General features: G+C 33.3%; 1 protein-coding gene across 2 annotated transcripts in view; it reads left to right on the top strand.

The window, feature by feature from the left end:
- The window catches only part of LOC138702846 (cell adhesion molecule DSCAML1), a 64,782-nt gene that overhangs the window by 12,653 nt on the left and 25,969 nt on the right, over positions 1–26,160 (top strand). The window contains exons 2-7 of one of the 2 annotated variants that reach the window (XM_069830193.1): positions 295–603; positions 2,113–2,306; positions 2,391–2,520; positions 3,858–4,001; positions 7,321–7,445; positions 22,423–26,160. The exon at positions 22,423–26,160 is cut by the window's right edge and continues 25,969 nt beyond it. In XM_069830193.1, the coding sequence (XP_069686294.1) occupies positions 295–603; positions 2,113–2,306; positions 2,391–2,520; positions 3,858–4,001; positions 7,321–7,433 (890 nt within the window). In that variant the 3' untranslated portion in view covers positions 7,434–7,445; positions 22,423–26,160. The remainder of the gene's footprint in view (positions 1–294; positions 604–2,112; positions 2,307–2,390; positions 2,521–3,857; positions 4,002–7,320; positions 7,446–22,422) is intronic. The other variant, XM_069830192.1, reaches the window with a different exon arrangement.

Genomic DNA, 26,160 nt, shown 5'->3' with positions numbered 1-26,160 from the left:
GGCATTTAAGTGTGCTTAAATGCGACAGGCTCATGTCAGTAGATTTACTGGCATGTAAAAGAACTCCTGCGGGACAAAATTCCAGCACATCTGGCGACGCTGATATAACCTCTTGCAGTTGCGAGCATCGTTAAATAAAACATAACATTTTCAATGGCGTATAGTACCACAATTAATTTGTCGGTATATTTTTAATGCACTCTGTATATCTCTTGCTTCGCATCTTCATGGTAGGAACTAAGGAGCACTGTGGTGAAAGTGGGGCTAGTAAGTGCACGTTGAATGTGTTTCCAGGCTGCTGCTATGCGACAGAATACCCTGAACTGCAGGAGCTTACTGTAGATGCGGGAAGCAATCTGACGCTGCCCTGCACAGATCCATCCACGATGCTGCCTCTGGACAGTCCATACTCTGTGATATGGGTGCGGGAGGGGCGGGACGATGCGTTCAACCGCAGAAGAATCGAGGCCGATGGGGGTCTAACTCTGACTGCCTTGGAGCGTGACGATGCCGGCATATACACCTGCACTGTGGAGGGGGAACACGGGTCTTCTGACGATGACAGTGAGGTGGTCCGGACAAGGGTCAAGGTGGAAGTGCGCAGTGAGTATTCTTCAAAGTGAAGCATTTATCAATCTCGCGCACATGCAGGATGGGGGTGGGTGTGTGTGTATGTGCGTGCGTATTTTTTTGTCTTTTTTTTTTCTTTTTTTTCATGGCAGAAAGCATATGTCTACACAACAAAAGGTACGGACACTTCTTTTTAACGGGACTCATCCAAATTGGCCACCTATTTCTCATTCAACTATAAGTAGAATGGAAGCGAAATTCAGAGAACCTGGACACGTCAGAGACATAATCACTGGTTGAGTCGTGCTGAATCATAGAATGACCACCAAGGTCGCCAAACCTCCTTGTGATTTTTTTTTTTTTTTTTTTTTTGTGGAATGAAATGAACGCTTTTGTTTATGAATCCAGGATTGATAGAGATGGTTTTAAAACGAATTTTTTCTGCTGCAGACTACATAAAGAATCATCCATATGTCATTGAATTCAGATAATCAGTCTCTGCAAGCGAAAGTAAGAATATTAAATTAGAAATGCATTAACAAAAATAATATAAAAGGCAGCCATTTTAATCGCCACGTTTTCATGGCTTACATAACGGTAATTATAAACTTAAGTAAAAAACTAGACAACTGGAAAAAAGTGACATTTGATTTTTAGATTTAAAATTCTCACTGCCATGCCATCTGCAAATACTGTTCTCTCAGTAACTGTAGTTCTGAAATAAGTGAAAGATTTCGGAATATGTATGGTAAGACTTTCCTGTGTTAAATTTCAACGTACCTTGTTTACATGTTTCGACCTATTTATGGGTCATCTTCAGAACTGGTCGTTGTTGGTCTTGGCGCCACTTGTTCTGTTTCCTGTGAGGGTGTGTTCCAGTGGTATAGTGTAGAGTCAAAGAGTGTGTGTGTTTTGAAGTTGAGTTGTGTGTTGAGAATTTTGTTGGGGTGTGTTTTTGTGTGTGTGTATATTTCATATTGTTCTAGTGTGTTTAGTTTCTGGCTTTTTGGTTGGATGTGTAGTATTTCCATGTCTGTGTTGATGTCTCTGTGGGTGTGGTTAGCATTTGTGCTGTGTTCTGCATATGTGGAGGTGTTTTGTAATTTTGTTATGGCTGTGATGTGTTCTTTGTAACGTGTTTGAAATGATCTGCCTGTCTGTCCTATGTAGAAGTTGTTGCAGGTGTTACATTTGAGTTTGTATACGCCTGTGTGGTTGTATTTGTTTGTTTGTGTGTTGAGATGTTTTTGTAGAGTGTTATTTGTTCTGTATGCGATGTGTGTTGTGTGGGTGGTTGGATGTGTGAAATTTAACACAGGAAAGTCTTACCATACATATTCCGAAGTGATACAGTGTTAAAAGTTGTGTAATGAAGATGTATAAGTGAAAGAGTTGATGTCTTCTATTTGTTTCCAAATTGAACGAAGTTTGGTATCAATATTCGCACTTACTCTCATCTGCTGATTTTTTTGGAGTTTGATGTATAATTTTTTTTTTTTTAAGTTTTACAGAAGTGAAAACTGACGCATTTCTGTTTTGTAGCACCACCGCCAGCACTGGCAAATGTGACAGTTCATCCTTCAACAGTGTTGGCACTCCTGTTGTGGGAAGTGGCAGACACTGGTGGCTACCCTATCACGTACTTCACCGCACGGTACCGACAGAAGCACACAGATGCTGACAAGAAACCTGATGACTGGCATGCAGTTATGCCAGAACATATCAGCCCCAATGTGGTGAGTGCAGACAGTAACAAAGTAACAGTTGCAGTGTGTCTGATGTACATTACACAGTAACAATGAATGCTGGTTTGTTTACAGCGACAGATCGATGTATATCGACTGGACCCCAATACTACATATGTGTTCAAAATCTGGGCTACTAACAGACTGGGTGCGGGAGAGGTGACTGCACTAGAGGCAACTACCTTGCATGATACCGAAGAGATAGGTGAGGGATTGGCTTTAGCTTGCCTTGATTATTTATTTATTAAATCTGGTGGAGTTAAGGCCGTGAAGCCTTCCCTAACACATCACCAGAATACAAATAGGCCTGGTATTTATATATTTTTTGTTCATTTTTTCTTTCTTTTCCTTTCCTTTGTTTTTTTTTTTCTTCTTTTCTTTATCTGTTTTTTTTTTTTTCCAAAATATCTTTTTGTTTATTTCTATCAGAATCCAGTTACACCCGGAATGTCAAGCTCTATTTAAGCATTGAATATAGAATTTATTTAAATAGCATTAAATTATTTTGTGCGAGATCGTGCGTATTTGCTTGGTTTCCGCACAAAACCAATCCGCAGAAAGTCTAAAATTCCACATTCAGTATTCCCAACCTAACACACATAACAATTTCCCTCTTCTTACCGCTTAAGTGACATATTGATTTTACTGCTTTAGGCTTTTAACATATTATTTTTAGAGACGTTCAATATAGTAATAATTATAAATTGGAAACTTACCACTGCAATTTCACCTAAATTGCACTGTTAATTATTGTTTTTAAATATTTGCAAAAATTAAGTAAACTCTACAACTCCACTAAAGTTACTGCATTCGTGATGCAAGTAACATTAAGGAATTAGATGTCAAAGATATTTTCCATTTCTAAACATCTCCTTGACCGGCAAAATTAAACTTGCCAATGTTTTTACTGCAATATGTTACACAAATAATATTGTTAAAATATTAAAATGAAAAATAAATCATTACATAACCTTACAGTTTGTTTTAAGTCGCATTTATAGACTGGGGGAAAAAAAAGACATGTATATCACAGCCTGCTGGAGTATAGTAAACACAGGAAACATTTTAAAGCAACAATCTTGAAGATAGATATTTTTGTTTTGCAAATTTGCCGTCATTGAACAGAAACCAAGATGGAGATTTCATTGCAACTAATTAGAAATTCCTCTTTCAGGTATGTAATAAACGATCTTCGCACAAAATAATGTACGATACAGGAGCACTATGTTTTCTTTCAATTCTCGGAAATTAAAAAAGCTCAACTACGTTTCGCCTTTTTAAACTTTTCCTCGAACATGAAAACTTGAACATACCGCTCTTGTAACGCATATTACTATTGTTTATGTATGACTTTTGATTAATAGTTCAAAAAAATAAATATAAACAATAATAAAATTCGCAACATAACAAAATATTGAATTGTGATACCCATTAGTTTTTTTATTTTTTCGACTTTTCATTTACGGTATTTATGTGTTTATTTCTGTTTGGACAGTGACAGTGTAAAGTTTCTCATACTGCATTAAAAATGCTGCTCAACAGAACTGGCCCGGCATCTGTTGGAGGGGGCACAGACATTCGACACGCGAGTGTGGGTTGCTGCGGTGGCTGTAGTGATGGGCACTCTCCTGATGCTGGCCATCGGCACCTGCTACCTGTTGTACAAAGATTGCCACATCCCCTCCAGTAAGTGCAGCCCACTCTTCTTGTTTACATACTTTGTAGTGTCGTCACTTGGTGGACAAGCACAGTACTCGAAAAGGTTGTTCTCAAGATGTTCCTCTTCTCTCTCACACCATTCACCATTTCATCATGATCGCCAGTGCAGTAGCTACGGGTAACTGCATTGTGTCATCTTCACTAAGGAAGCAACTCCACTTAACTATACTCTCCTGAGTCATAAGAGTATAGTATACTATACCATACTTCATAAGGAGGTGCACTATCATTTTTAATTTTTAACTTTGCCCTAGAATATGCCATTAGGAAAGTTCAGGATAATAGAGAGGGTTTGGAATTGAATGGGTTACATCAGCTGCTTGTCTATGCAGATGACGTGAATCTATTTAGGAGAAAATCCACAAACTGCAACTTAGGCACATTGTTTTGATAAATATTCGTAATTTATGACAAGAAATGAACTCATAAATATTGGCAAACAATTAAAAATAATGTCCTAACAAATATCTTAAAAGTCTAAATTTGCCGTAAACTATGTGTGTACTAAAGTATATATATTTCTGGCTTACCACTAAAAGATACAAATTCATCGAAACCCTAAGCGAATATTTATGACACTCTAAGATTTATATTTTCAGATGATAGAATCCAATTTACCAGAAATCTACTGGCATGCAAAAAAATAATCACATCTAATAAAAAAAAAAATCAGAAGGGGAAGGAGCTAACTTACCTATGATACTGTTCCATTTTCAGTCCAAAATCTGTGGTTAAATACAGTTTTTGGCTAAAAGAATTGTGGTCGCTCTATATTAAATTTACACACAAAACTTCATACTTTGTGCAGATTGTATAAGGGCTTCTGCAGAAGATAAAATTTGTGATTATATAACATAATTGCATGCAGATGCGTGTGTGCTTGTAAATTATTTATTTATTTTTTTAATTTATTTTATTCTTCCCCTCCTATCCCCACAGAAATGTAGGGACAGTCCTTGTAAAATTGTGTTTAAAATATCAAAATTTTTTGTAGAAGTAAAAAGTAATGTGGTTTAATACATTTATTTTTTTTTTCAACTTCATTTGTTGTATTTAGAGTTGTTTATATTAAAGAAATTTTCATGACAATTCAGTTCTGGTTTCTAGAAGCAAAGGCTTAGGAAATAGGTATTGAGATTTTAACATATCTGAATTCTTGAGTAGCACAGTGTAATGGTAAGGGCTATGACAAACCAGCAATGCTTGCATTTAATGAAGTCTTTTGGACATTCAGTATTACTAAGGCTTATTCTGTAACTTGAGTATAGGGCCAGCAGTACATAGCTTGTTTAACTGTAAGGTGTTGCAGCTGTTGTAGATTGCCTATCCTAATCTGTCACTGTACTAATCTTTTAATCTGTGCATAAACTTTACCAGTATCCATTTTTAACTAAATTTGTTAGAAAATTAGCATTTCTACCAAGGTATAATCCGGAGTGCTCTCTCTCTCTTTTTTTTTTAAGAAAAAAAGAAGCAACGTTTGTTGGAATTAAATATAATTTTTGTTTTAAATGGTCATATTACTGTTGAAGTAGATATAGAATATATCTAAGGATTTAATAGGTTAATCCTTAGTACGTAAATTATGTAGATGTATTGTGCCTGTCTCTCTAACATCAGAAAACTGTGACACTTCAATCAGTTTCAGAAGCTTATTCACAATCCCTTTTGGGGCTATGAATTTCTTGTCCTTTACATAGACAGTCTCTTCTTCTGATGTATAAAATGCGTACTGGAGGTTTACATGAGAGTTCTCCATCCTGTGCATGTTTTTTTTTTTTTTTAAGACTACATCACATCAAATAGTTCAGTTAAAGAAATACATTCGAATTCTTGATGATTTTTAAATATTCAGAAAATACTGAAAATATTCAGGTTGTATACTTTGCTATTTGTAAAATAAATTTATCCTTTGGACAAAAGTATCGTTAGTTGAAATGCTGCAGATTATGTATTTTTTTATATTGAAAAATCCTAAATACAACTTTCCCTTGAGAGAAGTGAAGCTGATATCATTCATTACAAGAGTCCTACATTTGGTTCCACTAGTTCCAGTCATCCTTAGACTCTAAGGAAATCTTTGTGCTAGCATGAATGGAATTGAATAGGTTACATCAGCTGTTTGATTATGCAGATGACGTGAATATGTTGGAAGAAAATTGACAAACGATTAGGGGAAAACACGAGAATTTTACTTAAAGCAAGTAAGGAGATAGGTTTGGAAGTAAACCCCTAAAAAGCAAAGTACATGATTATGTCTCATGACCAGAACATAGTACGAAATGGAAATATAAAAATTGAAAATTTATATTTAGAAAAGGTGGAAAAATTCAAATACCTTGAAGCAACAGTAACAAATATAAATGACATTCGAGAGGCAATTAAAAGCAGAATAACTATGGAAAATGCCTATTCAGGTGAGAAGCCTTTATCATCTAGTCTGCTCTCTAAAAATCTAAAAGTTAGAATTTATAAAACAGTTATATTACCGGTGAAACTTGTTCTCTCACTTTGAGAGAGAAACAGAGGTTAAGGGTGTTCGAGAATATGGTGCTTAGGAAAATATTTGTGGCTGAGAGGGATGAAGTTACAGGAGAATGGAGAAAGTTACAGAACCAGAACTGCACGCATTGTATTCTTCACCTAACATAATTAGGAACGTTAAATATAAATGTTTGAGATGGGCAGGGCATGTAGCACATATGGGTGAATCTAGAAATGTATATAGAGTGTAAGTTGAAAGATCTGAGGGGAAAAGACCTTTGGGGAGGCCAAGGCGTAGATGGGAGGATAATATTAAAATGGATTTGAGAGAGGTGGGGTATGATGTAGGGACTGCTTTAATCTTGCTCAGGACAGGGAGCTATGGCGGGCTTATGTGAGGGCGGCAATGAATCTCCAGGTTCTCTAAAAGCCATTTGTAAGTAAGTAAGCCCTCTTGATATTTAATTACTTTTTTGTTCCTTCTGAAAAAAATTATGCTCTGTACTGTCATATAGGAGGTTTCATAAAATCAACGATGATATCTTATGCACAGATTATGTAAAGTTTGAATTTATAATATGGAAACAATCATTTTCCGTTTTGTGAATACAGTTTATTTTATTAATCAATATTAAGGAAATTATTAATCCCTTCTCAGCTACTTTAATTTCAGGCTTCTGCGCAGTTTCCCTTTGTACATTTTGCTGGGGTAGTGGGTCTTCTTCAGAAAGGCCTCTGGTATAATTTTGCATGAAGTGGGGATTGCAGTTATGGCATGTTTCGTATAATTTATTGATTTCAGCCTATGTAGAAAAGGGTGATGAGTGTCAAGTTAAACCAATTCACATGCCTGCAGCCATCATTGACCAAGCAATCTGCTCTGATGATAAGCAGCAAGCAGTGATCATTGTGTAAGTCCTGAAGTAGGTAGGTATAATGGACGTCATCTCTTCTTTCCTCCTCTCACTCCGAGGTGCCGGTCACTCACGGTCTTCTGTCTTGTGGAGATGTCGCAGTAACTCAATGCTTCAGCTGCACTTACAGGAATGGGCTGCTTTGCTTCACTCTCCTCTTGGCTGACTAAATCAAGTCTCGCATCATCTTTGACTCGTACATTCTCCTTGGAATGCTGGTTTCACTTGCTACAATTGTTACACTCAACTTTCAAGTTAATGTGCGTTGATTTAATGTGTCATTGCAGTTTTATAATGTAAAATAGGCTTTACAAAATGACTGACTTCGCATTGTTTGATGATTCATCATTGTCTGGTGAAATCATTTGTGATGAATATAAGAATATATTTCTTCTCTCTTTAGATTAAAGAAGCGAGAAGTCTTTCTTTCTTATGATCATTCTGCTGTACTGAGTAATTTTATAATGAATTTGAAATTACAACTGCCATTGATGTAATATTATTTTTTTACACATTTATAAGATTTTCTGAAATTCAAGGAAAATACTCTAAAGCGTGAGAGGTTTTTGTCGTTAATAAAATATCTATGTGAGCTCCAAAGTCTATTGACCACTTATCCCACCCTGAGGTATGTACACCATTTCACTAAGGGAACATAATTATTTTCTTTAGATATTTGGGGTACATTGTTTCACTTTAGATAATTTTGAAGTTTCTTTACTCATTTGGATGTGCCATCCCACTGAAGATCATTTGTAGTTTCATTACACATTTGAATACGCCATTCCACTGAAGATAATTTTGAATGCTCGTAAAATATTAGGGTATTTTGAATGTTCGTAAATTTTTTTTTTTTTTACTGAAGATAATTTCGAATACTCGTAACCATTTCACTTAAGATAATTTTGAGTGTTCGTAAAACATTGGATATGGCATTCTCTGAAGATAATTTTGAATATTCGTAAAACATTTTGATATGTCATTTCACTGAAGATAATTTTGAATCTTCATAAAACATTTGGATATGGCATTTCACTAAAGATAATTTTGAATATTCGTAAAACATTACATTTGGGTATGCCATTTCACTGAAGATCATTTTGAATGTTCGTAAAACATGTTGATATGCCATTTCACTAAAGGGGATGCGCTACTGAATTTTCTAATTTCTACATTTTAAGAGATAATGTATTGAAATTTTAACAGCATATAATGATCATGATTATGAATTAATCTGGAAAATTTCAATGACCTAAGTCAAGAAATAACTTTTTTAAATAATAAAATTTGAAAATAACACGTTTATTTTTGGAAACCGTTTTTTTGGAATCTAAAACAAGAGTTTTCTATGTTTTTTATAGTGCATATTATAGCTGAAGGACAGCTTGTGGTATTGGAGCATTGGGAATTTAGCATATGAAGCAAGGGTAATGTTCAAAATTTCGTTTTTTGGAACTCAAAAATCAGAATTTCATTTATTTCACATATTATATTATATTTGCATGGCTTGTAAGTAAAATATTTTTAGAGTAAAAAAAAAACATGAAATTTCTTCAAAAACTGATATTTTTCAGTAGCGCATCCCCTCAAGATAATTTTGAATGTCCGTAAAAGATTTTGGGTACGCCATTTCACGAAAGATAATTTTGAAGATTCACCCTTTCACTAAAGGAATAGACAATTCTGAAGATTTACTACAGATTTTCTCATGTTTGTGTATTTATATAATATAATTGCCACTTTTATTATATGACCACTGGATTTTATTCATTATCAGTAAGTAATACAGTTGTTTATTGGGCATTTTTCTATATTAGCCAACGGAAAACTATACAGGAAACCTGGGTTAAAATTCCAGCGAGTTCGAATGGGATTTCTGCCGTCAAAAGACGTCGGTAACGGCTTTTTTGCACAGCATATTCTCTTCATTACTCATAATCATGAACCTTGTGCAGCGTTGATCCATCTATGTAGTATGCCATGGACATTGTGGATAGAAAACTACTTATAGTTTGGCACATTACCCAGAGAGGGGTGCTTGAATGGAGATAACCAAGTACTCTCATTTGTATAAAAAAATAAATAAAAAGTAAAGTAAAATTCACGGACATAAATGTCCTGAAATAATCACATTATTCCCATAGACCTCTGGATATTGATGTCAGTTTTAATGCCATCTTGTCTATATGTTTTACCAGTCTACATGTCACTGTGCCTTCTTGGGGGAAATGGTACCAACAGCAAGCCTATTTGTATCACATTTATTGTATAAAATTTCCTTGCTTGCAATCATTAGCTCTTGTATTCTTGTTCAGATTCGTCTTTTGAGACCATATAATAAAACATGACATATAGCTATATATTCTGCTGTATATTTACACAGAGTCAGTACCATTCTTTGTCAGTTATCTGGATAGTCATAGAAGGTTTATCTCAGTTCTGGCGCCGATTTTATTGAGGGTAAAAATGGTGATTTCCATAATTCATTATTGCTTTTGGGGATTGTAGGAATTTCTGTAAATATTATAATGGTACATGTTAGGAAAACGTGATGTTATCAATGCATTGGCACTGAAAGTAAATACATTTTTATTAGGAAATAGGGAAGATTTTTATTGTTTAGAACAGTTGTAAGTACATCTGCATGCAACTAAAAAATGTAGCTTTATGGTGGGATGAAATTTGTGTCTGGGTCATAAGGATAATGTTGTGTAGAATATTTTCAAAAGAATATCTTCCTAAATTATAAGAGATCTTTGATACTTTCGATATGTGTCAAAAGACCATCAAATGTTGTCTTTCCTAATATTACTGGCATCATACTTGAAGTCACATGGAGTAATTCTGAAAAGATTTGCTTTAACGCAAAATTGAGTAAACTTACCTATTGGACACTGACTTAAACAATCAAACAAATGAATACATTACCATTCTTTTGTTCCACGCCATTTCGTGATGAGAAACAAATGAATACATTTATCGTTTTTTTTTTCTTTACATTTGTTTCCAACATTTTATTATAAGTTTTTCAAATCAATAAGAATGATAATAAATATTGTGTTTAGGTTAGTGGAATTTAAAACATAAATTACAATAGTGCATTTTCAAGAATTGTTTCACCTATGAACTTCGTAATATTTCTAATGTGTTTCTTTGTTGTAAATAGTGTTCAGTAAATTTTGCAATGATTTATTTTATTACCAGTATGTGCAAATATTTGTAGATCATGCTTCAGAGGTCAGGTAATTTTTTTATCTTCTCTTGATCAAATTGTTCTTGATTTGATACATAATGCAAAATATGAGTATATAAACGTTTCTAATCATAGTATTTTAGAAAATATATCTAGAGATTTTACACGAAAAGATACCTTAGAAGTTTAGAATTTCATCATTATGGATCAGTGAAGCTTAAATAGGCCTATGTACTTCGAAAATAATGAGTTAAGGTATTTCTTAATGTTGTAAAATATATATATATATTTTTTTTTTCAAAATGTAGTGAAATTAGAAAACTATTTGTTGCTTGCTATAACGAAAATACATCGTAGTTTTTCTTACTCAAAACTGTGAAAGTACATTTATTGCTGAAAACTGAATAGTTATATTAAATATTTTTTAAACAAATAAAACATATTGCTTTGTCAGAAAATGGCCGTGGAGTCTGAATCAGAGTCAGTAAAAATGTACTAACGTCTAATCTCACTATATATGTTGTTGTTTAGTCAACTGTCCGATGACAGGTTGGAACCTCATAAGTGACACCAATAAGACATCACTCACGAGGCAACTGAGCAAGGAGATAATGGGCTAGGGTGGCTGTTTTAACACTTGCTACTACGAGTCTCACCAGCTGTCTCGTGCTTCTAAAGGAGATTTCTTGTTGCATTTAGCAACATGGATCGGAAATGATACTATAAGTCTATCTTCAGTTTTTAAGGGTGCTATTCATAGACATTTCGCAGCACGCGCTACGAGCATACTAAGCTAGCCCCGGCTATCCACTGGTTACTAGTACAGAATTCAAATCATATACTATCACTAACACTGGTTTATGAATATGAAAAACGCTGATCATCTACCAAAAGCCCGCGTTAAAAATGTCTATGAATACGGCCCTTAAGGACTAATTTCCATAGTCTACAATACATATTACAAGTATAAAAAGTAGTGCAGTGATTTTATGATACCATATATCATTGTAATAAGTTTACTGTTATTGAACTGTTATGAAAAAGTTCAACCAAAGCCAGACTCCAATGTTTCATTGGAGAAGTAATAAAAGTAGATTGAAACAAGCATTATGTTAATGTAAGTGGAAATGTTTCATAAAAAATACACACAAGCAAGACAGAACCAAAATTTTCATTATAAGTGTTTATTTCACATTTTTCTTCACATCAATTTTGAATATAAAATATTTTTAATGCTGTCTATGTTCACACCAGCACTAGAATATGTGTATGCATTCTATATGAATATATTTGTTTTTATTACGAAAATATTCAAGCACTCACAAGTCCACACATTGTCTTGTGGAATGCTCTACGTGCACTATACTGTCACTTAAGTTAATGCAGATTCTCAGTGTTACTCACATGTGAACGCACTGTGTGTGAATATACAGGCTTCTAAGTTGACTGTATTTCATCTTGAACTTGGTCCAGTTTAGATCTTGTGTGCCATTGTAGTTCTTGGAGGTGTTCTTATCTTGCCATCTTTGTTGTGCTTGGTCCAAGGCTCTCTTACCTGTAGGTTTGTGTTCTACAACTAATTTTGGGATGTGGTTTGGGTTCATTCGCGCATTTTTGCAAGCAGTTTGGTCTAGGACAAACTGGACAAACTCTTGTCACTGAAGTATCTATGTCTGCAGTGAAAGGATCTATAAAAATCCTAAGAAACCATCTCTACAGTTATATAAATTGATCTCTTTCCTATGGCGATCTGCTCACTTAAGTTGGGTCTTGCAACTAGTGCTAAATAGACGACTGTGATCACCCAATAGCAAATAGATACTAGGAAATTTTATGTTTCTTCTGGAATTAATAATGTTTTGTTTAGTCTTTTCCAATTATTTCTAATTGTGCTATTTCTTATTCTTTTTCTTCTCCATTGTTTTCTTTTTTTTTTTTTTTTTTTTTTTTCATTATAACAACAATTTTATGGTAAGCTTTGTCTTCTAGGCAGCCTTCACTTGGAGGAAGCTGAATAAAATTTATTCGAAATAATGACTGGACCATTTTCTCTGATAACAGGTTATGTCGTCAACTGTAATTTTATCTTTTTTTAATTTCTCCTGAATGTCTGTATTTCTTTGATGGTCCGATTTCTTGAAGTCTAATTGTGGTCTCAAAAATCTCATTTGATGCTGCCTCTAGTTTCTTTGTATCATTTTGATTTATTACCCAGAGTCCCACTGCCCTAGAGGAGAGTTAGTTTTGAAGTAAAAACTTTAATTTGGTTTCAGTCAACATTAATTTACCAAAGTGACATTTAATTACTCCATTTTATTATATTTTTGCAATTTAATGTTCATGTCTTTTCCTTCACTTGTTATGAAATTTCCCAAATGGGTGAAATTAGGTACTTGTTTTATTATTTTATCATCAATAACAATTTCGACCCTTTGTTTGTTTTTGAGGTTGATATTTTGATATATTTTTTAAGAATATTGTTCAGTTCTTTGACTGCTATTTGCAATAAAGTTTATCCACAGATTTTACTATTATAACCTGATAATTAACATGCATTGTAGTTTCAATTTTATTCCTGAATTCTGTTATTAATTGTTTGTTTCCATTCTTTGAAAATTTTGTTAATATAATTATTAAATAAATCTGGTGGTAGTCTGTGTCCTTGTTTGATTCCTTAATTGATAGTAATTGATTCTGATAATTTCATCCTTGAAATATTTTATGCAACTTTTTTTATATTTCAGTAGACTTTATATTGCCTTTTGAAGTTGGGATGTTGTGATGCTTTTCTTCTTTAAAATTTTCCACAATATTTCTCAGTTTACAATGTCATATGCTTTTTCGTAATCTATAAACAATTTAAAATGGACAAATTTATAATTTTCCTCAGTCTATAAAAGCTTAAAAAAAGGTTATTTATTTAGATTGTTTCAACTTTGTCACTCTACTATTGATCTTAGCTCTATATAAAGGGGAGCAACCACTGTTTTGCAGATTATTTAGTGCGAAATTGTCGTCATTATCATCTACAGTCGAGGACTAAGCAATAATCTGCTTCGTTACCAGTGACAAATAATGTGAAAGTATGATTTGAATTCTTTTGTATTCCAGGATATAAGAACATAATAATACCTCGTAACTGGTCAAATATCTTCTTTAACACTGCTACTCGATATATTTTAAATATTAGTTGGGTGTAGGATGGCTTGCAAAGAAGTAGTGTCTCTGTGAAACTATAGAGAATTCTTCCTTTTTGAAAGATTAAAAACTTAACTGCTTAAGAAAATATTGGTAATTGCAATTTTTTATTGAATATAAAATCTCTATTTTTACAAATACAATTAAATAGGATGCAGTAAGAAAGTCAACTTGTTGCAGCTGTTAACAAAATGGAAGTGCAAGACAATTTCATACTTTCCCAGATGAAAATAAGACTGCAAAAGCAAATGTTATTGGTTGCTTATGTTTATAACAGGAATAACATGCATTCAAAATGTGCTTTTCTGTTGATTGACTTCAGTATATCTATACATATGCTTCATATATCAATTTTCTGATACACAGTGTCAGTAAGAAACGTTGTGGACATACAGAGAATCTAAAGGAAAACTGCTTTTGAACTGAAATTAATCTAGAAGCTCGTATTTATTCAGGCAGAGATATGTTTCTTTTTTGAAGTTTCTAATTTTGAAGCCTTCTATACTCCCCTGAATTTTTGTCAGAGTTTTACTTTACTCTGTGAGAAGGAGATAATATGTCGGTTATTTTCACACTAAAAACGAAGCAAATTAAATAGATAATGTGTTTTATGCTCGACCATGCCGAAATGTAGTAATTATACACCTGGTAGTAGCCCTTTAATGCACCTCATTAAAGTACACCTATTCATTATAGTTCAGTTGTTCAGCCAATGAGAAATCACCATTGTACCATTATAAAACTGCAAGTATCGATTATTCTCGGATATGCAATCGAAAGTCAATTAGTGAAACGTCACGGAGGCTGGAAATCCAATACTGTCGCAGAAGGTTATGTTCTATTACTATAATAATTAGCGTTAATTGTAAATAATCAAAGAAATTCAATTTGTCATCTCGTTTTTCAATTCTAAATCAATTTCCAGGTTATATCAATATTAATGTTCAAGTTATTCTCTAGATTATATCAAGGTGAATGACATTCGTCCCTCGGAAAAAATCAATACTTTCGCGTCTGCGCACATCTCACAATTTAGAAGGTCAGTTCCACTCTTCACTTAGATAACCATAACATGAATACTTATGAATAATTTCAAGTTAGAAATATGGTCGAGTATAAAAGGTCATATGAAACTTGCCTATAATGGTAATTAAGACGCTCGTATGAAAATTATGAAACTTGCTTGTGCTCGTTTCATAAACAAACATACTCGCGTCTTAATTACTACCATTATAGGCTCGTTGCATAATATACTATTGTATGTGTTGTAATATTTTTTTTATGATACCTTTATTGTTAGTAAAAAACTCTTATATAAATAGAAATAATCCATGTTCTAGTGCATCCCTGAAAAAGTAAAACTCGTGCTCAGGGAGAAATTCTCGCACATTTAACAAGTTAGACAAGAAACGAAGATGATTTAAAGCTTAAATAAATGCTTAGTTGAAAACAAATGTAAGATCAATGTAGGATCTAACATACTCATATTACAATTAATTATCTTAAAATACATTTTAATATATAATGTATAACATTAGATTTTATACAGTTTACTTAAAGCGGAAATTTCAAAATGTAAATTAAATGAAATATTACGTAATATAATAATTATGTTTATATACACATGATCGAAAAATTCCGTCCAAGAACAGCACTGCAGGCTAGAGGACATAATATCACTTAATTCAAGTCACTCATTTGTCTGCTGTGACTTGTATCTGTGAGTCAAATGGGGCATATTATCAAAACACTGGAAAAAATGCTGTTTCTCGTCTATGGTGGTGTGCAGGACATCTGTCTGCATGATGTCTTGCAGTAATGCTTGGATGACTGACACAGGACTAGATGCACTTCACATTACTTCGTCACTGTGCTAATTTTCTTGAAGGAATTTGGGATTCACAAACATAAATGTTTTAATACTGCCAATGGGGCAATATTTTGCCTGCCTATTAGCCTTCTGGACATGTGTATTCTTTATTTATTGTTGTACTCCAGTAAAACATATACTGTTTCCTTCTACTAAGCTAGTTTCTCCAGTGTAGTGCCGTCTTTGTTTATGTAACTTATAAATAACCACTTTTAACATAATAGAAGTTGTTACAGGAAGCTTACAGGACTCCAGTCATATATTTAGAGTGCTGTAGCCTACAGAAATGCGATGTGTCCTATTTGACTTTTTATGAAGTAAGTTTCTATCTTGATTTCACATAGTTTGATCTCCTCTGATCACGTGTTGTGTTTCTTGGAGGGTATTTTCCGAATACTCTGTATGCACACCATGTTCCAAAATGATGGTAGTACTTTCATATGATTATATTATTAAGTAAATATTAATAAGAAATTAATAGTAATATGCATTACAAGAGCGGTATGTTGAAGTTTTCATGTTCGAGGAAAAGTTTGAAAAAGCGAAACGTAGTTGAGCTTTTTTAATTTCCGAGAATTGAAAGAAAACATACTGCTCGTGTATCGTACATTATTTTGTGCGAAGATCGTTTATTACATACCTGAAAGAGGAATTTCTAATTAGTTGCAATGAAATCTCCATCTTGGTTTCTGTTCAATGACGGCAAATTTGCGGAACAAAAATATCTATCTTCAACATTGTTGCTTTAAAATGTTTTCTGTGTTTACTATACTCCAGCATGCCGTGATATAGGTCTGTCTTTTTTTCCCCCAGTCTATAAATGCGAACTGAAAACAAATGGTAAGGTTATGTAATGATTTATTTTTCATTTTAATATTTTAACAATATTATGTATATAACATATTGCAGTAATAACATCGGCATCTGGAATCTTGTTGATTTTTTCATGGCTTCCTTAATGTTACTTACATCACGAATGCAGTAACTTTAGTGGAGTTATAGAGTTTACTTAATTTTTGCAAATATTTAAAAACAATAATTAACATTGCAATTTAGGTGAAATTGCAGTGGTAAGTTTCCAATTTATAATTATTACTATATTGAACGTCTCTAAAAATAATATGTTAAAAGCCTAAAGCAGTAAAATCAATATGTCACTTAAGCAGTAAGAAGAGGGAAATTGTTATGTGTGTTAGGTTGGGAATACTGAATGTGGAATTTTAGACTTTCCGCGGATTGGTTTTGTGCGGAAACCAAGCAAATACGCACGATCTTGCACAAAATTATATTCGGTCATTTGGTAGTCAAACTTTCAAGTTCTGAGTTTCAGGAAATATATTATTATTGTTGCCATGGGATACATTGTTAACAACAGTAAGTGTACAACATAAATAATTTTACATTCTGCAGTTTGTGAAAACAAATTCAGTGACATTGGTATAAAGGTTGTTTCATACACATTTCCCAGTTTACCATCTACCACATTGTTGAATTGCTGCTGATCTTGCCTGTTGCCCTTGGCCTCCCAGATCACCAGACTTAACACCATGTGACTTTTTTTCTTTGGGATTGTGTGAAGGATGCAGTTTATCTGCCATCTCTACCCCAAAACCTCGAAGAATTAAGACATCAGATCATTTCTGCGATTTCATCCATAAATAGGTATATGTTGGAGAGAGAGTAGCAAGAATTTGATAGTCATGTCGATGTATGCCATGTAATAAGGGTTCTTACATTGAATGTTTATAGCTTGTCAATAAAAATTCTGAGACTTTCTTAGATAAATTTCATGCACAGTATTTTTGTATCATTAATTAATAATAATATAATCATATGAAAGTGTTACCATCATTTTGAAATAGGTGTACCGGTATATGTGTATAGTACATATTACATATTCAGTTTTCTTTTCAGTACTGCAATACTTAAAATCTCTATTCTTGTTGCTAGTTGCTTGAAACTGGTGGAAGATCGCAAGTTGTAAGTAGGGATTATAACCCTGTATAATAATGAACAGTACTTTCCATTCGTTTTCTGTCCCTATTCTGAGTAAAATAAATTTAATTCTGAATTACCTTCCATAATTTTCCAGTAAACTTGATGGATTCATTCTGTTTCAAACAGTTTATAACATGTAGTATTGTAATGTATTCCCTCCAGATGTTAATTTTATCACATTTTTTTTAATTAAGTTAATTATGTATGTTTGAAGTTGTTTATATTAGAAAAACTTCTATCTTATTTTGTGTTTCGTGTCTGCGTAGAAAACCATTTGTCTGTTACCATAATAATAATAATAATAATAATAATAATAATAATAATAATAATAATAATAATAATAATAATAATAATCATCATCATTTTTTAAGTTCTTACTGGACAATTCTATTCTTTCCGAAATGAAAAATATGTTTAAAAATGTTTATAAAATCAAATATTACATATAATTTCAAGTTTTCACATCGTGTATCTCTAGAATTCAGATCATAAACCATATAAACAAAACACGAAATTGGACTAACATGTAAGTAATTTGCCTGGAACTCCGAGTTTTAATTTAAAAAAATTTTGCCAGAACAAATATTAATGTAATTAAAATCTGAAACTTTTGTTTAAACATATTTTTAAGAGAAGGTAAAATGCATAATGTAAATAACTTGTAATACAATAATTTATTCCCAGTTTGTTTTAATTATTCTTTTAAGTTTTGCGACTTTCATTCCAGTTGTTTTGTCATTTAGTAAACATTTTAGATTAAATTTATATGCAAATAATTTTAGCAACATATCGATTTAAGCAGTATTATTGATAAGCTTTTCTTACTTGAAGACGAACTAGAGAAGAAGATAATGTCACTAAAATGGACTAAATGGTTGCTTTGTTCTTTATAGGCAGGATGCAACATGAACTTACTTTTAGTAAAACCTATTCCCAAATCCATTAACAAAGTTTGCCAGAGACCATCGACATAACAAATGACATGTCAGAATTTTTAATATGTACTGAAAACATCCATTCCATAGAAATCTCAATATTTTGTTTCATCATCAACATTTTCATTTTTATGGTGGGAAAATAATTACTGTTACTAAGCTTAATACGGTGCTTACATTTAAGTTTTAAATTAAACTGCTGTTTTATAGTCCATTAAATATGAACGAAGTTTCATACACAGCTCTGTTTTTTTTTTGGAAAAGAGAGGCCATAATAATTCGTACTCCCATTCAACCCAGTAGGTTTATCTGCCCATGAAAGTTGACTTGGTATACTATTTTGTAATATAATATCAACCTATACATGCCAAGAAATCTTTGTGTTCGTGTTAAAATAATTATGTTTACTGCTTTGTTGGGAACGTGCATGCAAATTTTGATAATTTTCAATTCTTTGCTCCAAAGATAACAGAAGCCAGTGAATGACTATAGCATGTAATAGTTCACAATTCAGTCTGAATGTTTTCTTTACTTTTTTCTTGTGTTCTTACAACTTTATGTAATTTTATTGTATCCTTTGTATAAAAGTTTCTGTTTGTGTCTTTCTTACTATACATTTATTTCCTTTTATGTTACTTTCTAAACATTTATTTATTTGATGAAAGAGTAGTGGAATGGAGAAAAATTCTCTCCGGCACTGGGATTTGAACCCGGGTTTTCAGCTCTACGTGCTGATGCTTTATCCACTAAGCCACACCGGATTCCCATCCTGGTGTCAGATCGAATCGTCTCAGTTTAAGTTCCACCTCTTGGGTTCCCCCTAGTGGCCTGCCCTCTGCACTACGTCATAGATGTCTGTGAACGTAGGACAATGTCCACATATGTGCGGAGGTGCACTCGTGTGAGTGACTGATTGGCCGGGATCCGATGGAATAAGCGCCGTCTTAAATCACAAAGTGATTTACACATTCATATTTACTTCGGTACTTTAAAATAATGTATATGATATGCGTAAATCACTTTGTGATTTAAGACGATGCTTATTCCATCAGATCCCGGCCAATCAGTGACTCATATAAGTGCACCTCCGCACATATGTGGACATTGTCCTACGTTCATAGACATCTATGACGTAGTGCAGAGGGAACCCAAGAGGTGGAACTTAAACTGAGACGATTCGATCCGACACCGGGATGGGATCCGGTGTGGCCTAGTGGATAAATTTCATTTTATATGATTTTTCCGATAAGCAAGTAGTAATAATATATTAAATTGAGATGAGCCGTCTATGCTTAACTAGATAAGCATAGACGGCTCATCTCAATTTAATATATTATTACTAGTGGATAAAGCATCAGCACGTAGAGCTGAAATCCCGGTGCCAGAGAGAATTTTTCTCCGTTCCACTACTCTTTCATCGTACGATGACGCAGAATATCTGCATGGAAACACAATATGTACTTCGGTACATTAAAATAATATATATTTATTTGTTTATTTTGATTTGTCTTGTTTATGCAGACTAATATTAAAGCAAGAGTCACTCTGAAAGTAATGCCACATTTTTTCTCAAATAATACAGGAGGAAGAGAAATAAAATTCACGTGTCATGTCATAGTTCAGATGTTTATTACTTTTTCAGTTCTTGTAGACTGTCATTTATTCGAGAACCTTTAAGAATTGTGTAATTTACTTCGTTTTGCATAGTCCACTTTTGATTGCAGCATCAGTATTGAAGAAATGTAGTTCTCAAGTCCAGTTTTTATTAGACCAATTGGATGGAGGAAGATCAGGTTTAAATGATATATTTGACAAGGCATTTTATCGAAATTTCGCTTTGCATTCTCCTGTAAAATTTCAGCTTGTGTCGTCATGCTTGAAGAACTTCCTGTTGTCGAATTCCTGCATTTTGAGACATCTTTTTCAGTGGAGCTACATCTATTATTGGAATTTTGTTGTAGGATGTACACAAGGATTATCCTTTGTTGGTCGTTGTGGTGCAAGGACGCCATGTCTTAATAAACCATCTCATCTATCACTCACATCCCTAATCTACTACATAATACCTCATGTTGTTGATATGGACAGTCTGTTTTTCATAAAATTATGTTCATATGCTGGTGAATTTCAAATTTCAATGGTTGCTTCAGGACATGGACAGGAAAGCTCAAATCTTGATATAGCATGGCTAGAAGTCGTTTTTGCAATCAGATTTACCAGAAACAGATGGTATTACTTTCAGAATTGCCCTCATTTATATCAGAAAAATGTCTTTTGTTATAATTTTGTTTTGTGCTGTTTAGTAATAATTGTGGTAGTATTAATTAATTTTTACAATGATAATGTTCATTACAGTTTCTTATTTTATATTTAATTTACTCATATTATTTAAAAAGAGCATAATATACTCGTAATCATTAAGTGAAGAATGTCTTACTGTTGAATGAAATTCCAGTGTTTTATTTAAAATGATTTCTGATTTCACACATTATTTATTTCAATACACAGTAGGTGTAACTGTAACATTTCATACTTATTACGATTTTTATGTCATTATAAACATGTCAGTCAGACTTAATACGTGACAGATATTATGATGATTGATATCCATTCTGAAATTGTGATAAGATTGGCAAGAGAGCATGTTTTCAGAGCTTTAGATTGGTTGATATATATTGTTGCCATGACAATGTATTCCAAACAGAGAACTGCTAAATCTGGAATAACGTGACCTACAAAACATGGTTTTATTAAATTCTTACAGAAAATATAGAAATATACCTACTAGTGTAATAAGGAAACGGAGAATCAAATATTATTCTGAAGAAACAAAAATTATGACCTTCTGCGGAAAATATCGTATCTAGCAAAATATGTTTAGATTTAAAAAATATTAGAAAGAGTAAATTATTTTCCATATCTCTGATACACATTATCTCTTTTCGATGAAGTAGACATTTCACAGAAAATTTCTAAATACACCAAAACAATGGGAATAATAGTTACCAAATGTTCTGGTTCTATTATATGATATTACCTATGGTTATGTATGAAAAATAGTACAGAAAAGAAACAAGAAAATAACTGAATAATGTTTTTACAGATTTGTTGATAGTATTGTTGTCATGGCAGTACATTCTAAACTGCTAGGTCAGGAATGTTTTTGATCAGGTTATTCATAGTGATTTATATAGAACTAACACATTTCTTTATTTCAAAACGAATGATGCTAGCCACAATTTGTTATACCTCAAATGTAGTGTGTCTTTGGGAGATTACTAACTTCTATAGCAAATGTTGAAAATTCTTTATTTATTTGGCTGGAAATTCACTTAATGACGAGTTTTTAACGTCAAATTAAGCAGGAGTTTTGATTCCCTGTCACGAGATACGCAGATGTTTATTCTTTATTCTGTATATTTATTGTCATCAACATTATTATTATTATTTTAGAGATCCAGTTGTTTCCAATTTGTTTACTAATCCCAGTATTGTGTTTCTTTGGGGGGATTACGAACACCAAATTCTCTCTGGTATGCCCTTTGAGTAACTGTAATTGAATTCGCAATCTATTATTGCTTCACAAGGAAGAGCCGTTGATTTAATGTGTACTTTTTCATTATCACAGTAATATTGTATAATAATAATAATAATAATAATAATAATAATAATAATAATAATAATAATAATAAAGAAAAAGGAACTGTTTCTTGCAGTAGCAGTAGGTGAAGTGGTCGTTTCACTGTGTACACACATTGGAAGCCCTGCCATCAGTGTAAATGTGGTGCTTTTTCAGTTCGTCGGGAGGAGCAGGAAGTAATTGAGTTGGTTCCCAACATCATCCTGAACCCCGGCTACTATGACGACGATGCCAGAACAGAGCACATAGAACCAGACGAGAACTCAAACAACCAGACGACGACAAGAATCAACAACAACACGGTAGTGCAGCCGATCCGGGTTTGATATAGACGGTAACGTGCTCTCTAGTAGCCGGGCTCACGAACTTCCACTTCGGAGGCGCCTGCGATGTGCCTGTGTGGGTGAGCCCCTTGACTACTAAGGTAGAGTATGAACATGTCAGTGCTGACCATGACTTGAGACTATTACGAGATGACTCGCAGAGGAAGATAAGTTACAACATCTTCCAGTTTGTTTTAATTGAATGTAAATTAAGCTATTCCCCCTGTGGACTGATTTCATAGTATGTTATATTTTAGAGAGAATGTGGCGTGAGTGTTAGGAATGAAACGTGCTGTTTGGTATGGAGGTTTTATATGTGGGTGCTTTTTCAAGTGTATTTTAATGCACATTTTTTGTATGAGGATTCTTCCCTTGGTAACTGTTAAAAACTTGATTTTAATGAATTTGCATCCAATCAATGAAACCAGGATTATAATCTTTCCTAGAATTATAAAAGAAGAATGAATATTGTTGAAAATATATTAATCAGTGTGTTATTGAATGTCAAGTTTCCATATCACTAATTGATATTGTATCAGAGAGGTTTTCATCAATTATGAACTTGTAATTTCATTCAGAGATGTCATGTAATTCTCTTAGAACAGTGTCTTGATTTTGATGAATTTGTTGGACCCTGAATCTCTAGAGGGATCTGATCTTTTTAGTTTGCGTTTCGAATCCTATTCGAATGTTACATACCAAACTCTTGCTTACTTTTAATCCTCCAAAGATGGTGGTGTTATATCTCTAGTCTTGAATTCCCTCTCTACTATTATAAGCTAGTAGATCTTCCCTTGTTTTTTCTTAAGAATAGCACATACTGCCATTTCAAGGAAACAGTTTTTGGATTAAAGGGTCCAAGCATACTATTTTATGCTTGTTAAGCAGTAATTTTGGCATGTAACTCAGTGATATAAATAATATTACTAAAATGTGATTGTTGTTGGTATATTACAGTTTTTGTAAATTTAGGTCCCTGAAAAAAAATTTTTGGTACATAAAGTATTTAACGTATGTATAAAAGTAAACACAGAGCTTGCTATTCTAAACATGGGGCATCTCACATAAGTGTAGTGAATTAAGGAAGAGAGTCGTGTAGTCCAAAATAATGGAATTATAAAATATCAATTCTTACAACACACAAGTGGTTAGTTTAGGAAAGATCATAGTGTGTTCTCATATGGGGCAAAAAATTACAGTAAGCTTAGAAAATAATTTATTATTATGTTACATTTATTGAACTTCATTATCATTTCTTTTTTAATTTCTATCTCAAAAATTATTTCCATCATTGTGATATTTATCTTTAAAAAATTGTAAATGTCAAGTCGTCTTCAGTGATATAATATTTGCTGGTTCTGCCTCATGGTTCAACTGTACTGAGTTCAAATTGCCCAGCTTGAGGGCTATAAAATTTCTTAAGAAGGAAAGTGACAACAGTGGTCTTATGGTGGACAAGGCACGAAACAAAATTATAGAAATTGAATGCAACAAGCCTTCTTGAATATGAAAATTTCAACATATGGTCCTCTAAAATTTCGTTTGCAGTTTTTGGAAGCAATATCGCATTTTCACACTGATTTACTGTGGATCGTTTATTGCTGAAAATAAATTCAGGCATCAGAATGGAGATGAACACATACAGAGTTTGAAATTATTTTACATCAGTAACAGTGTGTGGCATGGCTTACTGAGACATCCCAGCATTTGCTCTGAGTTTATTGGCAGGAATTGCGTACCATGTTAATGAGCTGTATGTAGTGACCTCTAGTTATTGTCTTAATTTTAATTTATCAAACGAAACACATGCGTGCAAAATGATTGATTTGGTTTATTGTATTGTTATAACCTCATGTAGAGGTGTATAGACATAGTCATACAAGATAATACAGGCTGGAAGCAAACATTCACGGTTGCCTAAAAAATTCTTTTGTGTTACAAAAGGGATTATTTTAGCCAAAGATTGAAACTTTTTGTAAGAGTCCTTGTGGGCTTCTGAAAAGAGTAATGCCCATAAAATGAAACCAGTTCTTAGATTTATCCAATCTGACATGAGGCAGTACATAAATAATTGTACCTGGCTGGATATTCATGAATCTTAAATCTAGAGGAATAATCGTTTAAATTTTAACTTAAGTAATATTAATTATTTACAGGCAAAATGTCTTTGATATAGAAGGACGTACAGGGAGGATCATGAGGAGAATCCGTCAAAATACATATTGCTTTCTTCTGCAAAAAGAGAACCTTAGTTATTATCCCAAAAAGGAAATACCATATAGTAAAATGCTATTGAAAAAGCGTAATATGCATTTTTTATAAATAATTTGGTAACCTGAATTAATTGACACATACGTGTTGATTCTAACTCATCTTATAATCCATAATAATACCAAATATTTTAACTTGTTTCAGATCCTCGGTAATTATTGCATAAATTATGTCCCCCCCCCACCCCACCAGGTTGTCATTTGACATTTCTGGTCTCTCCTGGCAATGGCTTATTTGTAACCCACTTCTGAGGTTGGGGCGCCTGGAGTTACGCTGCCCCAATGATATGATAGGATGATTATGAAGTGCCAGAACAGGTCTTAAACCTAAGCCTAACCTAATTTACAGACCATGGACGAACACAGGAATATTCCTCTTTAAGGAAAAATTCCTGTGTTTTGACTGGGAATCGAACCGGGACCTCATGAACTGTAGGCAGAAGCTCTGACCACTAGCCCATGAGGCTGGTCAGTATAAATTATGTTCCTTTTTAGATTTTTTTATAAAGGGGAGGCATGGGGCTTTATATAAAGGTCAAGTATTCAAACTGGAATTTTTTCAAATCTTTTATAATTTTTTTGGGCTGCAATCCATTCCTCAAAATACTGCACTTGTTCGTGAGATGGTCTGCACTTATAACTTAGAGTGTACGTTTTTATTAGAGGAATTTGAAGGCTGTAGCTGTGTAGGAAGTGATAGAGGCCTGACTGTTGATGAAGCCCATATCAACTCTCAGGACAGAGAATGGAAATCATATGAAATCCATGCAGTTTATTTATTTATTTTATTTTTATGAACATAAACGAGAATTCCTTCAAATCCGATATGTTTTTGGAGGAAAGAGAAAGGGATATTTTTAAGTAGAAATAGAGCGCGTCATAGATCAGCAAGCACTGTTCTATGAGCATTAGTCGTTCGTCATTGCTCCTGAGAGAAGAAATGCCCCAAACTTTATTGGGGGTGATTACTACTTTGTGAAATAAGATGTATTAATACAATATACAAACCACCTGTATTCATGTATTACTCTAATCTGTTTGATATATTTAAGTGGCTTTTAAAAGCAGAAAACCTGTTGAATGATGATTATAATGAATCTTGTGCTTACGTATTTCTGACTCTCTAAATCTCTCTCTAATCAGGACATGTGTAAATATAGTTGTCTCTCCTCTTGTAGAATTGACTGTCTATAAAACTGGAGTATCATCATACACACTCCCCTAACTAACTCACAAGCGTGCTTCATTATCGTCATATTCCTTTATGATTTGCTCACAAGCTTGGACCTGATTCATTTTAC

The sequence above is a fragment of the Periplaneta americana genome, chromosome 7, assembly GCF_040183065.1.
Source record: "Periplaneta americana isolate PAMFEO1 chromosome 7, P.americana_PAMFEO1_priV1, whole genome shotgun sequence".
NCBI classification, from domain to species: domain Eukaryota; kingdom Metazoa; phylum Arthropoda; class Insecta; order Blattodea; family Blattidae; genus Periplaneta; species Periplaneta americana.
This window is presented reverse-complemented; position numbering and strand designations above follow the sequence as displayed.